The sequence below is a fragment of the Micrasema longulum genome, unplaced genomic scaffold, assembly GCF_059751315.1.
Source record: "Micrasema longulum isolate JH-2025_06_02 unplaced genomic scaffold, ASM5975131v1 h1tg002052l, whole genome shotgun sequence".
Classification (NCBI taxonomy): domain Eukaryota; kingdom Metazoa; phylum Arthropoda; class Insecta; order Trichoptera; family Brachycentridae; genus Micrasema; species Micrasema longulum.
The window spans coordinates 106,740-123,889 of record NW_028279220.1 but is presented as its reverse complement, the minus strand read 5'-3'; the positions used below and the strand labels follow the sequence as shown (position 1 = coordinate 123,889).

Sequence of the window (17,150 nt, the reverse complement as noted above, 5' to 3'; positions counted from 1 at the left end):
TCCCTCCCTCCACGTATATAGGCACTACCCCCTCCAGTTCTCACGACATTCTTGCGGCGGCAACGCAGCGCGAAACGATGCACATTCAAAAATATACTTAAAACTAATTTGTAACTAAATGCCTATTCTAAATGTCTCGGTATGGAAAAGGCCACCCCCGAAAGTGACAAATACTAGTCTTTATTGGAGGGGCAGCTCATTTCTAACACATACCGAGATCCCTAAGTCTAAACATTTTAATATAGCGCAGGGGCGGTCCCTACAAGGGCCGCTTTCCGTTTGACGTCCGTAACACTCCCCCGGTGCAGTCTCCGCTGCGCTGAAGCATCCGGACGTCCTTCGGCTGCTAGTGGCCCCCTTCGGCGAAGACCGCCACCTTGACTGCTGGTCTCGTGTAGGTCCCGGTCGCCGTCTTGACCTGCACCACGCGGACTTGTCCATCGGCTGCCGGGCTGGCCCTCGTGACTCGTCCTCGGGGCCATGTGTTGCGTGGCAGCTTTGGGTCCGCTATTAATACCAGGTCTCCCTCTTGTATGGGCGTTGCCGGGTCCCTCCATTTCGGTCTCTGCGCCAGCGTGGGCAGATATTCTCGCACCCACCGTCGCCAGAAGATGTCCGCCATCTGTTGGGCCACTTGCCACTGTTTCCTAAGGCAAGTGGCCTCCTCCGCCTTACTATAATGGACCAAAGGCTGTAAACCGCCAGCTGATCCCAGCAAGAAGTGGTTAGGAGTCAACGGCTCCTCATCTTTCGGGTCCACAGACACATGTGTTAGCGGGCGGCTGTTGACGCTGTATTCCGCCTCAGCTAGCGCCGTTATCAGTGTCTCTTCCCGTGGGGAACGCGCTTTTATAGTAGCGCTTAGCGCTACCTTCACTGATCTTACTAGGCGCTCCCAGGCGCCTCCCATGTGTGGTGAGGAGGCGGGAATGAACTTCCACTCCACCCTTCTGGCGCTTAGTTCACCGAGCATTTTCTCATCTCGGCTTAGCTCCTTTATGGCCGCGTTCATCTCGCGATCGGCCCCGTGGAAATTTGTACCGTTATCTGTGTACAATACCGCGGGGTGACCACGCCTAGCGGCCATCCTTCTTAGAGCCATTATAGCCGAGTCCGCGGATAGGGAGTATGCCAACTCCATATGCACCGCCCGCGTTGTCATGCACGTGAAGAGCGCACCGTACCTTTTCTCAGTGCGCCGTCCCAGTGTCACGGTCATCGGTCCGAAGAAATCGAGGCCGCAGTGAGTGAACGGCCGCTCCCCGCTAGCCAGCCTGGCCGCCGGCAGCTGTCCCATCAGTGGCGGCTTCGGAATGCATCTCAGCATGCGGCACGCCCGGCAGCTCCTGATGATCCCTCGCAGCGTCGTACGGAGGCGCACGACAAAGTAGCCCGACCTGATATCGCTTATCGTGCGCTCCGTCCCTGGATGTCCTGATGCTGCGTGCTGGTAACTTATCATCAGTCTGCAATATTCATCCCCACCGTCCAGTATTGGCGGGGCATTCACGTTCTGGTCATCTATCCTTTGTAGTCTGGTTCCCATACGCAGTATGCCGCTTCCATCAATAAACGGCGTGACAGCGCGTAGCCGTCCTCCGGGCGGTAGGGCCTCTCCCCGTTGTAGGCATTCTATTTCTTTGCCGAAGGCACGCCTCTGTGACAGGCGCACCCATATTTCTTCGGCTTTATTCAATTCTTCGGCCCGGAGTTCGAAGTCACCTCCCGGCTTCTCGGGCTCGTCACGTTGTCTGGGACGGCGGCAACGTCCGACGAACCTCATAACCCAGGCCGTCGTCCGTATAAGTCGTGCCCACGATGAAAAGCGGGATACGTCCGGGAGTCCTGTCGTCGTGTGGCAATGGCCCACAAAGTGACGCGGTGGTCTTATCTCCAGCGCGTCTTCAGGAGGCGAGATTGTCCCTTTTTCCTGAGGCCATTCACTCTCCGGCCGGGAGAGGAAATCTGGGCCCCGGAACCACATGCCGTTCGAAGACAGATCGAGTGGCTGTGTATCTCGCGTTCCGATGTCCGCCGGGTTTTGTTTTGTCGGTACCCAGCGCCAACCGTTTATTCCGGCGATTTCATCGATCTCCCCGAGTCGGTTCGCTACGAACGTTGAATACTTCAACGGGTCTGTGCGTATCCAGGATAGAACCGTGCTCGAGTCCGTCCAGAATATAGTTCTTTTAATTTTCATGCGGCTTTCCCTCTTTATACTCGCTGCTAACCGCGCGGCGAGTAGCGCCGCCTGAAGTTCTAGACGCGGTATCGATAAAGGCTTTAGCGGCGCTACTTTACATTTGCTCATAATAAAGCTAGTGCCCGCCCTGTGCACAAAATATGCCACCGCACAGCAGGCTTGTTCCGAGGCATCGCTGAAGACGTGCATTGTTATTTCCTCCGCCTTCCTGTTGATACAACACCTCGGTATTGCGCAGTTACTTTCGGCTAGTAACTGCCGCCATTCGCGCCATCTCTGCACGTGTTCTAGTTTTAAAGCCTCGTCCCATTGTATGTTCGATCGCCACACGGCTTGTAACAGTATTTTAGCCCTCACTGTTATGCATCCAATAAATCCCATTGGATCGAAGACCCTCATGGCGGCTCCCAACATCTGCCTCTTTGTAGGCCATTCAGGTTCGTCACCGCCCTCTTGGTTATACTTGAATACTAGATAGTCTGCGTGCGGGTCCCACCGCACGCCTAGTACTCTTTCCGTAGTGGCGGCCTCGCCAATGATGATAGCCGTCTTGGCTCGATCCTCGTCGCGGACCGAGCACAATGCCTTGGCGTTGTTTGATGCCCATCCCGTCATTTCAAAGCCCCCCGTCAGCAGGAGGGCCGTGACGTCTTTCACCAATTTTGCAGCCTCCGCAGTCGAATCCACGGCGTCCAAATAATCGTCCATGTACATTTTCTCGTGTACAGCCCGCGCTGCTTCCGGGAATGATTCAGCATTCGCCGCGGCCACGCGGTCTCTTACGTACTGGGCGCTGCTCGGAGAACACCTGGCTCCGAACATCATGGATGTGAAAGCGAAGGTCCTCACTGCTTCGTTCGGTTTTCGACGCCACAAAAACAATTGTGACATCGTGTCATCGGGTGTCATCTTTATGCGGAGAAACATCTCCTTTATATCGGCGGCGATAGCTACGCCACCCTCTCGGAACCTCTGTATGTTCCCCACTAGTGACGTGAGCAAGTCCGGTCCCGTCAGTAAGTGGTCGTTGAGGCACACACCTCTGTGAGGGCTCGCCGCGTCGAACACAACCCGAATTTTCCCAACCTTGTTCGGATTGCATACCGAAAAATGAGGCAGGAACCATTTCCTTGGGTTTTCTCGTGCCTCTTCTTCCCTGGATAACTCAACGGCGTATCCCTTTTCCTCATACTCGCTGATTTTAGCCCGGTACGCAACTTCAAGTACCGGGTTCTTTTTTAATTTTCTTTCCAACGAGTAGAGGCGTTTTTCTGCCGCTTCTCGGTTGTAGGGGAGCGATGCGTTGTCTGAACTCCATAGCAGGCCCGTTTCCCACCGGCCTGTGGGAAGCTGCTTTGTGGAGTTATGCATTATATCCAGCGCTCTTTTTTCTGCGGCACATATCCGCGGCGCGGTCGTGATTCCGATCGAATCCACTTTGAAGTTAAATTTCACTAATTCACTTAGCGCGTCATCACGCGACGGTCCTTTAGCACTCACTAGGACCGTTTTCACTATGCCATTAGAAACTGACTTATCTTCGTTATATTTTTCACCCGTAGGTGCACTCGCGTTATTATCGTTATGACTCACGTGTCGGCCAAACGCGACGCGGCCAAGCGGCGTATCACTTATGATGACGCCGTCACTTCGAAACTCAGCCCGGCCGTGCGGCACTATTAACTCGGCGTTATCGAGGCCTATAAGCATCTTAGGTCTCACTGTCACTTCCCGCGCCGAGTTGTCGCAACTTTTAACTTTTTGTGTCGGCAAGTTGAGTGTCTTAACTGTGTAGGCGATCGCTTCATAAGCGCCGGCGTCGCCTTTTATTATCACTTTTACGCGTCGCGATGACGCATCACTCGCGGCGATTCCGGCTATACCCGTGACTTGTATACCGGCCTGTGGACCGCGCGCTCCGATCGCGTCGGCGACCTCTTCTTCCAGGAGTGTGATAGTTGAACCTTCGTCTAGTAACGCGTATGTATTTACTCGACCTTTCGGTCCACTGAGAGTCACAGGTAACACTTTAAGGGCGACCGAGCCCTCCTTCCGCGATACGTGTAACACATTCTCATCCGTCGACTGGGCGCGCGGCGTATGTAGTGTGCGATGGTGCCTTCCTCCGCACTCGTCTATGTTGCACCTTGTTGCCCGACATTTCGACGTTCGGCAGCGTTTCCCCAAGCACAGGAAACACAGTCTTAAATCGCGCACAAATGCCCACTTGTCTTTCACGCCAAGCCCCGAATATTCGCGGCACACGTCGAGCTTGTGTGTTCCGTTGCACTTTGCGCATTTTTCACTTTCACTGTGTACGTTCAGCAGCACGTGTCCTTTAGAGGCGCGATTCCTTTCAGCCCTGACGGGGCCTGTGTTGATATCGAGGCACCCGGCGTTAGGTATCACGCCCGTCACGTCCTTTAGCCAGTCGGCTAATTCACTTAACTTCGCTTTTCTCTTCGTCCCGATGCGCGACGTAATCCACATCCATCGGTGCGTGTAGGGAAGCTTCCCTACCATTTCCCAGAGAAGCTTCGGCGAAGAAAGGTGTTCACCGTCGAATCCTTCGACGGTCGCGACGACGTTCCTCACTGCGACGGCGTAATCCGTCACGGCTTCCGCGGACGCGTTGTCTGGCAGCTTCGGAATCCTCCGCACCCGTTCCAAGACCGTCTCCACGACGAGCTCAGGGTGTCCGAACGCGGATTCCAACATCTTCATGATCTCGGGAACCCTGCCCGGGTCCACGAGTAGGGCCGATACAGTCTGTCTGGCCCGTCCTGTGAGTGATCTCTGCAGCCGTATGATGTTTTCTGCATTGGATAATGCACACATCTCCGTAGACTGGTTGAACTGCGATTTAAAAATCCGCCACTCTAGCGGATCCCCGGAGAACTGCGGCAGGTCTCTCGCACCAGTCTGCCTCGCGATGAATGACGTCATCCTTGGGTCATCACTTCGTGGCTGCGACGTCACTCCAGTCGAATCACCGTCCTTCAGTGCCCTCACGAATGCTGCGGCCATCCTGTCAACTGTGGGGTATGAAGCACTGTTCTGGTTGTCAACCCACTCGCCGGTGAGTCGTCTTGTCTCCGAATCCATGGAGCCGAGTGTCGTCGGGTCCAATGTAGCGTGGTCCGCAGGGCTTGCTACGTTCGGTCGTGGCTCAGCGGCTTCCTCCAAGTACGCAGGCCCGGGTTGGGTCGTTTCCAACGACCCAAGGTGTGCACAGGTAGGCGCCGCCGCCGCGGCGCTCGCTCCGGCGGGCGTCGTGGTCTTCTCTGGGGTTGTAGTAGCGGCCAACATGAGCGGGAGCTGAGATCTCATTTCCTTGAACATCTCAACCATCCCGGCCGTCATGTCCTGCATCAGTCGCTGCTGCATGGCTCGCATCTCTCTTGAGTGGGCGGTAGATTCCGTTGTCGTCTGGGCCGAAGTCGATGAACCGGAGTCGGATTCGGCGCGTCCTTCCTGCATGGCGGCGTTTCTTCCAGACCGAAGAGAAGCAGGCATCAGGTAGATGATCACTCGTGTGACGACAGCAGATCCGGATTTCTCGAAGGACCAACAATGTAGCTAACGCGCTACCGGCGTCGTGTTGTGGTTCCGCTGCAGTCACTAACGCACACGTCCCGATCCACTGGTTGTAAGGCAGCGGAGGCTAGGCGATCTTGTCTAACTCGTCAGGGCCGGAGATGTCCTCAGAAGGGCCTCTTATTTCAGGTTGAAGTTGCCGGTTCGCCGTGGTCAGGAATCCGTAGGGAGAGAAGTCCAAAATCCAAGTCCAGGGTGAAGCGAAGGTGTCAAGCGAAGTGAAGAAGAATCGAGTAGAAAGCCGGGTCGGGGAGAAGCGAGTAGAGATGAGTAAAAGCCAAACGTCAGAGAAGAAGTGTCATTTATTTTCATTTGTACACGTTATATACCGTTCGCGCTACGTGCCCCACCATTCACCCCGCCGAGCGGGTCTAGCCGTCGTATGCCGCGCGGAGAGAGAGAGAGCGATAGAGAAGGCCGCACGCCCGCTCCATCCGTCTCCCTCCCTCCACGTATATAGGCACTACCCCCTCCAGTTCTCACGACATTCTTGCGGCGGCAACGCAGCGCGAAACGATGCACATTCAAAAATATACTTAAAACTAATTTGTAACTAAATGCCTATTCTAAATGTCTCGGTATGGAAAAGGCCACCCCCGAAAGTGACAAATACTAGTCTTTATTGGAGGGGCAGCTCATTTCTAACACATACCGAGATCCCTAAGTCTAAACATTTTAATATAGCGCAGGGGCGGTCCCTACAAGGGCCGCTTTCCGTTTGACGTCCGTAACATAAATAAAACACTAGTGATACTTTTTTATTATTAGTGATTACTTTACCCATTGTAATATAATTTTACTAATGACATTTTACCTTTTGTTTTTCAGAAATCATTATTTACAAAACCACACTTACGAAGGATGGGACGCTAAAAATTAAATAAAATACTTAAACTCATTAAAATAGCATTATATCAACTCATTAGTTAACCCAAAGAAATTTTTTTTGATAATGATCCTTAAGATAAAAATAACTTGATTTAATTTACTTACATATAACTTTGAATTATTATCCTTACCTCTGTTTTGTATAAATACATTTAACTCTTTAATAAAGATACCAGTCTCGAAGATGTCGCGAAAGCGATGAAACCGATCACTGGATATTCCAAATTTGTGGATTAAAGTTTCACTCGTGTTTTATTTATATAATAAATTATACTTAATAGCCTGGTACTTTATGGATTTGGGCTTGGAGGGGGAGATTGATCAAAATGAGAACTCTCGCATTCTACACAGTATACAGCCAGGCTATAAAGATAGAGCTGGGCTTGGAGGGCGAGAACTATTCACGGGGACCCCTCACAATAGATCTTCACAGGTCGCAGTGACGTCAGGAGCTTATAGCACTGACCCCCACCTTTAAGAATAAAATTGAAAATAATATGTAATTAATATGCTTTCCTTTTTTTCTTCTATTTTTAGGCAACCGGTTTACATAAAGAGGTGGCTATTGCAGCTGGAGACACACTCATTTGGCAGACATTTGCTTCAGTCATCATTCCCGGCTTCACCATCAACAGGTTTTTTATATATTAAATTTTTTGTATCACCATCTGTTTTGTTGAATGAACGTTTAATGAATGGGTTGAACGTCGCTTAGCCTTATTAATTTTAAAGCAACAAAATAATGGTTTTATTTTTTAATTTATGTGTGAAGTTAGGTTACGTTAGGTTGGGTTAAGTTTAGTAATTAAAAAAAAAGTTAATAGGTGAATTGAATTATGTATTTATATTTGTGAATTGATTTGAAGTTAAATGAGAAAGATGGATAACAATTGAAGTTATTTATTGAGTAGATACACACGAGTTACATCCTTACAATTTTGTACAGAAGGAATTTACAATAGCAAACACTGGCAAGGAGCTGGTTGACAGGCGACACGAAATGCCAAGATGAAATGTGCATATTCTTTCGCTGCACGACATTTAATTACCTGTCCGAGCTGACGTTGCGTCGGGTTGTACGCTTTGCGAGCCAGAACGGTGTTCGGCTCTGCCAACTTTACGGCTTGATGGTGATGACCTCCACAGCTTAACTTAATCCTTAATTTAACTTAATAATTAAACCTTAACTTAACTTAAGGTAACTAAAATACTTTTATTTTTACTATTAAACTTCACCCAACCTATCCTAACCTAACTCGGCGGCTTTTGGTTCTGTCGTTTCCAAAGGGCTAGCTTACAACCAGCCAACACATTGAACGCTAAGCTATCCTAATTCATTCAACGAACAGCCTAGCCATTCAGGTGATTGCCAGCATTTAATGAACAGCCTAGCCGCACTATTGAGTGGCTGAACTATTTGGCGGCAACATTTATTTACAGTGTTTTATTTATGTTATGTATTATAGCAACACTGAGTAGGTACTTGTCTGGATAAATATGATCTGTGCATAAGTGTAAAGTCAAAGTGTTTTTACAACAATAATAAAGAGTACTTGATAATGACCCAACATGGGATAACTTAGTGTATCATTAATTATTCAAACATTACATTGGCGACGAGGAAAATGGCACTAAGATTTAGTGAATATGGCCCAGGTAAAACCTGGAGCCATTATATCGACAGATTTTGTTTTGCTCTGGAAGCAAATCAAATACTAGAAGAAAATGTCAAAAAGGCCAACCTGTTAGCAAACTGTGGAGAAGAAACCTACGACCAGTTAGTAGCGTTAATATTACCTAAAAACATCAGAGAAGTTACATTTGAAGAAATTCTGCATGTATTAAACAAACACTACAATAAAGAGCCTAACGAAATCATACAATCTTACAAATTTCACAACCGGCAACAGAAAGTTGAGGAGTCAATAAATGCCTACATTATAGAGTTAAAAAAAATAAGTAAGCATTGTAATTTCATGGATTTACAAAGGACATTAAGAGATAGATTGGTTTGCGGCGTGAATGACAAAAATTTGCAACAAGACTTATTAACGAGAGAGAAATTAACTTATGAAAGAGCAGTAGAAATCTGTCAAGCTTTTGAAAGTGCAAAAAGGGGCTTGAAGACAATACATCTTTCAACCTTGAGCAGTGAAGATAATAGCGAGCCGATGGAAATAAACAAAATAAGTGTGAATAAGAAAAATAATATGCAGATATATGAGTGTAAACATTGTGGAAAGAAACATAGAGGCGAGTGCCGTTTCAAAGAGGCAATTTGCAGGTTATGTATGAAAAGAGGACACATACAAAGAATTTGTTTTAAAAATAAATATAATAATAATAATGTAGAGGAAAACGGCGATGACATGTGTGGCGTGTATCATGCATGGGGGAGTGCAAAGGTGACTCCATATTATGTAACACTCGGTATAAACGGAGTCAAGGTGGATATGCAAGTAGATTCAGGAGCTAGCGCATCCATCATAAGTTACACATATTATCGAGAGTTGTGGCCAAAGAGAGGACCTGAATTGAGGCCCAATAATGCCAAACTCCAAACCTGGACGAAAAGTAGATTAGAGATTATGGGAGAGATGTTGGTAGAAGTCCAATATAATGGAAATAAACAGATGTTAACTCTGTTAGTAGCAAAAGGAAGTGGGCCGAGTCTACTTGGACGAGCATGGTTTGCAGACTTGGGAATCACAGTTGAAGGAATTCATGAGATACACAATATCACAACAGACAGACTGCTTCTGGAAGATATAAAAAAAATGTATAGAGATATGTTTAATGAAGGATTGGGAAAGTATAAGGGACCGAAAGTGTCAATACAATTACTAGAAGGAAAGTCTACACCCATATTCATGAAATGTAGACCCACACCACTGGCGCTAAGAGAAAAAATTAATACTGAAATAGACAAAATGACGGAAGATGGAATATTAAAACCAATAACATATTCAGAATGGGCGACGCCCATAGTACCAATTGTTAAACAAGATGGTAGTATAAGATTATGTGGGGATTATAGATGTACTATCAACAAAGCAACTAATTTAGATACATATCCTTTACCCACAATAAATGAAGCATTATCAACAATAGCGGGAGGTAAAATCTTCACAAAATTAGATTTAGATAGAGCATATTTGCAAGTGGAAGTGGATGATGAGACAGCCAAATTGTTAACATTAAATACACCTAAGGGACTATTTACAATGCATAGGTTACCTTTTGGAGTTAAAACATGTCCGGGCATATTTCAAAGATTAATGTCCACATCACTAGCAAATATAGAGGGCGTATCAGTTATGTTAGATGATATATTAATATCAGGAAAAGATTGGAATGAACATAATCATAGGTTGGAGAAAGTGTTGAAAATCCTACACCAGAATGGACTGCACCTTAATGAAAAAAAATGTTTATTTGGAACAAATAGAGTTAAATATCTAGGATATCTAATTGATGATAAGGGAATACACCCAACGGAAGAGAAAGTAAAATGTATACAGGTGGCACCAACACCTCGTAATACTAAGGAACTTAGAGCATTTTTAGGTTTATATACATTTTATGAAAGATTTATTCCAGAAAAATCAGATACATTAGAGCCATTATACAGATTGTTAGACAACAACAAGGAGTGGAAGTGGACAAAAAAGGAACAGAATGCATTTGAAGAAGCCAAAAAAAAATTAACAGGAGAGTGCACCTTGGTTCATTATGATAGTAATAAGCCTTTGGTATTGTGCTGTGATGCAAGTGAATATGGTGTTGGAGCTATTTTGTCACATGTGATGCCAGATGGAAATGAAAAGCCTATAATGATGGCATCTAGAACGATGCACATACATGAACGAAGATATGCTCAAATAGATAAAGAGGCATTGGCGATAATGTTTGGGGTACAGAAGTTTCAGCAATTTCTATATGGAAGAGATTTCAAAATAATAACCGATCATAAGCCTTTGTTAGGTATTTTCAATGCAGAAAAACGAATGCCAGAAGTATTATCACCTAGAATGTTGAGATGGGTTTTGACTCTAAATAATTATAGTTATTGTATTGAGCATCGACCGGGAAATAAGATTGGCAATGCGGATGCTTTAAGCAGATGGCCGGTAGAACAAGAAATAAAAGAACCAGGAGATCCAGCAGAAGTCTTACTTTTGGAAGATACTCCAACAACATTCCCATACGATTGTAGAGATATTGCGGAAGCCACTCGTAAGGATAAAGTGCTATCAAAAGTATATTATAACGTATTAAAAGGATGGCCAGAAAACGTTGAACAGGAAGCCAAAGTGTATCATAAAAAAAGGGATGGATTATCTATTCAAAGAAACTGCTTGTTGTATGGTAGTAGAGTCATCATACCATTGTCAATGAGAAGCAATCTATTAAAATTATTACATGAATCACACGATGGCATCGTCATATCCAAAGCAATAGCAAGAAGTTATTTCTATTGGCCAGGGTTAGACGCTGATATTGAGAAAACAACGGGCAGATGTGATATTTGTCAAGAGCAAGGAAAGCAACCTAACTCAATCAAACATCAGTGGATTACACCAAGTAAACCATGGGCAAGATTGCATATAGACTTTTTTGGACCTTTTGCAGGTAGGCAGTTTTTAATTTTGGTAGATGCCTACAGCAAATGGCCAGAAATTAAAATTGCTAAAGACGTATCAAGTAATACAGTAATTGCTACGTTAAGGGATATTTTTGCAACGCAAGGGTTGCCAGAAACTTTGGTATCTGATAATGGTACAGCATTCACATCGGAGGTATTTGGTAGCTTCCTAAAAGAGAACAATATCAGACATGTGAAGACAGCACCTTACCATCCAGCAACGAATGGACAAGCAGAGAGATACGTCCAAATCTTTAAATCAAAGTTAAGAAAAATGAGTAATTTACCATGGTCTGTAAAGTTGCCGCGAATATTATATAATTTGAGAACGACACCAAATACAAGCACAGGGAAAACACCCGCAGAAATGTTAAATAAAAGACAATTTAGAACAAGATTTGATAAGTTTCATCCACATGCAGATATTACTAAACAGACATTCCAAAAAGAATATAATCAAAATGTGGAAATACGTGATTTTAATGTAAATGAAAAAGTGTGGGCCAGACAGTACGGAAAGTCTAATAAATGGAGTAAAGGAGTTATATCAAAAATTATTGGTACGTCTAATTATGAAATAAAACTAGATAATGGCGACACACAAAGAAGGCATGTAAATCAATTAAAACATGGAGAAGACAATGAGGTCCAGGAAAATGCCAGAATGGAGGAATTTAAACCTCAATATAGTAGAGAAGAAGAAGAAGAGGAAGATGATATGGTGGAGATCCCTCCGCAGGAGAGGTGGGCAGATATTATAGGAATTCCAAGCACCTCAGAAGAAGCAAACATGCAAGCAGGGAAGGCATTGAAAAGAATGCGAAGTATAGAAGAATCGGAGGTAGCCCAAGGTAGTGACAAACTACCAAGAAATGAGGCACCGGAAATTTATATGAAATGAAGAACATTTATGTTATGATTTATTGTTTTATTTGTTTATTGTGTTATTAGATTATGGTTAGCTTGTTACTAACTTAAATGGAAAGGTATGTTATGTATTATAGCAACACTGAGTAGGTACTTGTCTGGATAAATATGATCTGTGCATAAGTGTAAAGTCAAAGTGTTTTTACAACAATAATAAAGAGTACTTGATAATGACCCAACATGGGATAACTTAGTGTATCATTAATTATTCAAACATTACAATTTATATTATATAAAATAAAAGCACGAGGATGTACATCATTGGAAGAAGACAGAAGAGAGGAGGCTTGACAGAAACTTATAAGATACTCAATAATTACTATGACTGCCCCCTGCATGAGATGTATCAATCAAATTCCAACATAAATTTACGGGGTCATAACTGGAAGCTTTTTCGTCCTCAATTCCATGTCAATCCGAAGATAAATTGCCGAGAATAAATTGCCGAGAATAAATTGCCGAGAATAAATTGCCGAGCCTAGTTGTCCATTCTATTTCAGTCCACCAGTTCGAAAACCGTTTGGATGCTTTTTTGAAGGAAGAAGAACCAGACAAAAGGCAGCACACGAGATATAGGCGCATCAGCAAAGGCTGCCTGCCTATAATGAATAATAACACTTTCATTACGGTGATATGTAAATTTTTGATTTTAGAGTTTGTGCGGGGGTGAGGTACGCTTTGGATAAGGGAACGCAGCTACCGGGGAAGCAGCGGAAACTCTTCGCCACAGCTGTCGGCCTAATGTCCATTCCTGTCATCATCAGTCCCATCGACCGAGGAGTCGACCATCTTATGGATCTCACCCTAAGGAAACTGTATTAAAACTGACGTGAAGTAAACATCACAATCCATGCTGTAAAAGACATTTATTAATTTTGTCTTACGCTTAATATTGCAACTAAAGATAACAGGGATAAAGCGCTGAATGCCATGTGCTGTGTAGTTTTCTAAATGCAGTTTTAATGTATTTGAGACTAAAAGATTTTGCTCATCAAAGACTTGCGAAAGATCGGAAATCCCAAAATAATAAAAGGTCCCGAAGCTCCTTTATTCAATTTTATAAGCCATAATTTGATAACATGATACTTTCTTCACTAGCAAACTTGGATTTCCGCTACTTTTTGTATGGTTTATTCGGTTTTATGTCAAAGAGCGGTACATAAAACTCTTTAATTGTGAAATAACGACTCACGTCATCAATTATTGTATTTATGACTTTCAATGTAATATGCTAGAGACGCTGTAGCGTCCATTGCTATTGACTGTGATATTTACAGAACTGCCTTATTCATTGCTTCATAATACAATCTATGAGTAGCTTTGATTCTAAAGAAAATAAATATTGAGTGTAACATTAACCACGCCACAACTTTCTGAAGTTGAATAATCAAAGCGCGTGCTTTCACATATAGGTGCTATTTGTTGAATTTTTGGTGAAGTTTTATAGCAGTATTTCCTTCTTCTCCGTTGAAATATCGGCCACTAGATGAGCTCCTAAAAGGGTTCAATCTCAGCATTAGTTTACTAAGATTTAGGCGTACACAAAATTTAGTCTCTTCGCAGCAATTCCACCTGAATACAGAGCTCATAGCATAGCTTATAACTATAAGTTAAGCAGCTGTCATTAACGTCTGCACGTCTTCATACATTTTTAGATCTTGACCATCGTGTCAAATTACGTTCTTAATTATATTATGTTGAGTTTAGTCAGGCCATAGTTCCGACGTAAATATTTCCCTTATTCCTGTTAGCTAATTCTTGCTTTTAAGCCTGGGCATTTAAAGAACCAAGATCTTAGTAAGAAGCTAATACTTTAACATTAGTAGTTGAGTCTCACCCTCCTAGCCTAAACATCACATTAATAGTTAATGTTGTGGTAGTTATACTATGCACCTATTTTATTTTGTTAAATATAATAGTTAAAAATACAATATAGTTAGAAATTATTTTTGGAACAAAGCCACTGTATTTTTTATTCCTTTAAAACAAAACCTCAAGTTTTGATCTATCTCTAAAGTTTTAGCTGCAATTGCGAATTGCATCTGTATATATCATAGAAGATTAAACAGTAAACTTGTGCAGAAAAAAATCTATTAAATTATTGGAAGAATTTAACACACGAGTAACAGAAGTTAATACGTATTTTTAAATATTATTTATCTGCTTTAATTCCATATTTTTTTAAATTGTATGTTTTATATAATTTCTTATTTATATCAAGCATTTATATTACCTGTTGTATATAAATTAAAACTTTTTGTTTTCAAAATAAGCTTTCTCAAAATGGCCAAGTTTGTAACTTCCGACGGGGAAGATATGAACGATTCTGACTTTGATATATCAGATGACGAACTGGAGGCGTTTGGACAGTGGAGTAACAAAACAGAGGCCGGCTCTACAGAAGACAATAATGTTCAGGAACAGTTATTTGATTGGAAACCTGGTTCTCTCATTCCGAAAATTCATAAATTTGACGCTCTCCAATCTGACTTTACCTGTTCTCATTTATCGAAAACATCACAGGAATCAGAATTTTTCGAATACTTTCTGAATCATGATATCATGACTAAAATTGTCACTGAAACTAATAAATATTTTAAGTTTCATTATGCCACAAAAAATGGACCGAAATCTGAGACTCAGAACTGGACGGAAACAACCGTTTCTGAAATGTACTTGTTCTTTATTTTGACAATGGTCATGACACGAAATGAGCATATATTTTTACAGGAGCATTGGTCCACTGATCCACTGTTAATCTGTCCAATCTTCGGAGAGATGATGCCATGGGAACGCTATCAACTCTTGTTGAAAATGCTACATTTTTCAGATCCTTTTGCCCCTGATTTAACAGACAGGTTATTCAAAATTCGCTCGTTATTGGACCACACTCGTACAAGGTTCAAGAGCGTAATGGTGCCACGAGAAAACATACGCATCAGCGAAAGTGCAGCATTTTTCAAACGCGTTCTCAATGTTAGACCGTACATCCAAACGAAGACAGACCGTCTCAAAACCAAAGTATTTGTACTTTGCGACGTGACTACTGGGTACGTTTTAGATTTACACGTATATTGCGATCAGAATTTACCAGTCCCGGATACAATTGTTAAAGCATTTTTAAAGAATTATCTCGGTAAAGGACATAGCCTGTGGTTAAACTCTTGGTTTTCGAGTCCATCGCTATTTAGATTCCTTTACAGTGAAAAAACAAATGTGTGTGGAGTTGCAAGGCGTAATCTCGAAAGTTTACCTTGATTCGGTTCACTGAGCAATGGAGATATAGAAGTATATAATGACTCTCCATTACAGGTTCTTAAGTGGAGAAGTTACAGTTGCGGAGATGTCCACATCATCTCAACTCTACACGATGGTTCTTCGGAAGCTACCGACGATAAAGACCGTGTAACTGGGCATCAGATTGTCAAACCGAAGTGCCTAAACGACTTAAACAAGATGTTCGCTTTAGAAAAAAGAGAAATAATGATGAGTACTTTGAAAGGCATGAGGAAATCAATAAAATGGTATAAGAACATGTCGTTCCATTTAATAGATTTTCATTTATTTAACTCTTTTCGAGTTTTTAAAAGTGTGACCGGGTCTGCGAAAGATTTAGGCGAGTATCAGCTTCAAGTTATTACACAGATGTTAGAGAAATACGGCGAGGGTAAACCTCGTCAATCCGATCGCCCTTGTACTGCTTCCGAACCGCATTCTTCGAGAGATAGAACCAAAGAACGCCACTTCCCTAAAGATATTCCTTCAACCGGGAAAGGTAAAGTTACACAACGCGAGTGTCACGTGTGCGCAAATACTACTCTCAACAAAAAACGGAGAGTGCTAACACGCTACCTGTGTGAAGGTTGCCAGGTGGCGCTCTGTGCAGTGCCATGTTTTGAAATTTATCACACTGAAGATATTTTTTAGAACTAGATCAGAGATTCTATTTATTATAAAAATATTTCACTTGTTTTACAATGGCTTTTACGTACTTGTTTTTACTGAGTCACAGTAGCTTTTTTTAACCTTACCGAGCCTGAATGTGAAAAAAGTCTGAGCCTAGGCCCCGATTACAATGGGAAGTTAACGGACTTCTTCTTCGACTATATAAAGATCAATCTATATTTGTGTACAAAAATTAGCATAATTGCATGAAAATTTAAAGTACCTTAATCGGTAACCTATAATTGAACATGTTTTAAAGAAAAAAATGTATGCAAATCAATTTACTTTGCATTAGCCCAATCCATATTACAGTACAGAATAATCGGATGGGGTTGGTGCTTTATAAACAAATATTTTGTCGGTCGAAAAAATACAACAATTAATTATAAAAGTTATTTTTAAAAAACCGTCTACTTTTCCCACTGTTCAATTATTTAAAAAAATTAAGGTTTTACATAAAAATAATTGTTTTCTTCAAATACATAAAGACAAAATAAATAGTAGTGTTTCTAGGTCACAAAACGTAAGTACGCGACCTAGAACAGGTGGTAATATCTTAATTCCTAAATTAAAAACAACTACAGCACATCATTATTCTTACAGAGGAATATTTTTCTTCGATGAAATGAACAAAGAAAATTAAAAGTGCAGTCAGGAATACAATATATTTAAGAAAGAAGTGAAAAGTTACATTTTTAATTCTTTTTTGTGTAGCACTGATAAAAACACTGTTTGAAATATTTTTGGCTTAGTTAGATAGTCTATTACAAATTATAAAAAAAACACCAAATTTCCTCATTCTTTTACTTTAAAAAATCTAGAGATGAAAGAATTGAAAAATATACGAGTCTTCGAGACTTCCAAACCTTTAATGGATTTTCAACAAAACATAGTAATCATAAAAACTTTTCAATTTATACAGGATTTTGGTAAGCAACGTTTGTT

General features: G+C 42.5%; 2 protein-coding genes across 2 annotated transcripts; one reads left to right on the top strand and one right to left on the bottom strand.

Annotated features, from left to right (window-relative positions):
* Positions 1 to 346: 346 nt before the first annotated feature.
* On the bottom strand, positions 347 to 5,719 carry LOC148273176 (uncharacterized). Its single transcript, XM_088239059.1, has one exon. It carries the CDS (start codon positions 5,717 to 5,719, stop codon positions 347 to 349), a length of 5,373 nt encoding a protein of 1,790 aa, XP_088095185.1.
* Positions 5,720 to 6,066: 347 nt separating this feature from the next.
* On the top strand, positions 6,067 to 14,349 carry LOC148273175 (mitochondrial fission process protein 1-like). Its single transcript, XM_088239058.1, has 3 exons — positions 6,067 to 6,252; positions 7,226 to 7,323; positions 12,914 to 14,349. Exons 1-3 carry the CDS (start codon positions 6,067 to 6,069, stop codon positions 13,080 to 13,082), a joined length of 453 nt encoding a protein of 150 aa, XP_088095184.1. The 3' UTR covers positions 13,083 to 14,349.
* Positions 14,350 to 17,150: the final 2,801 nt, after the last annotated feature.

Excerpts from the sequence above, each read along its gene's own strand:
- LOC148273176 (XM_088239059.1), bottom strand. The coding sequence starts at position 5,719 with ATGCCTGCTTCTCTTCGGTCTGGAAGAAACGCCGCCATGCAGGAAGGA.
- LOC148273175 (XM_088239058.1), top strand. The coding sequence starts at position 6,067 with ATGAGTAAAAGCCAAACGTCAGAGAAGAAGTGTCATTTATTTTCATTT. Across the intron at positions 6,253-7,225 it reads ATCCGTCTCCCTCCCTCCAC|GCAACCGGTTTACATAAAGA; the intron begins GTATATAGGCAC and ends TTCTATTTTTAG. Across the intron at positions 7,324-12,913 it reads CCCGGCTTCACCATCAACAG|AGTTTGTGCGGGGGTGAGGT; the intron begins GTTTTTTATATA and ends TTTTGATTTTAG.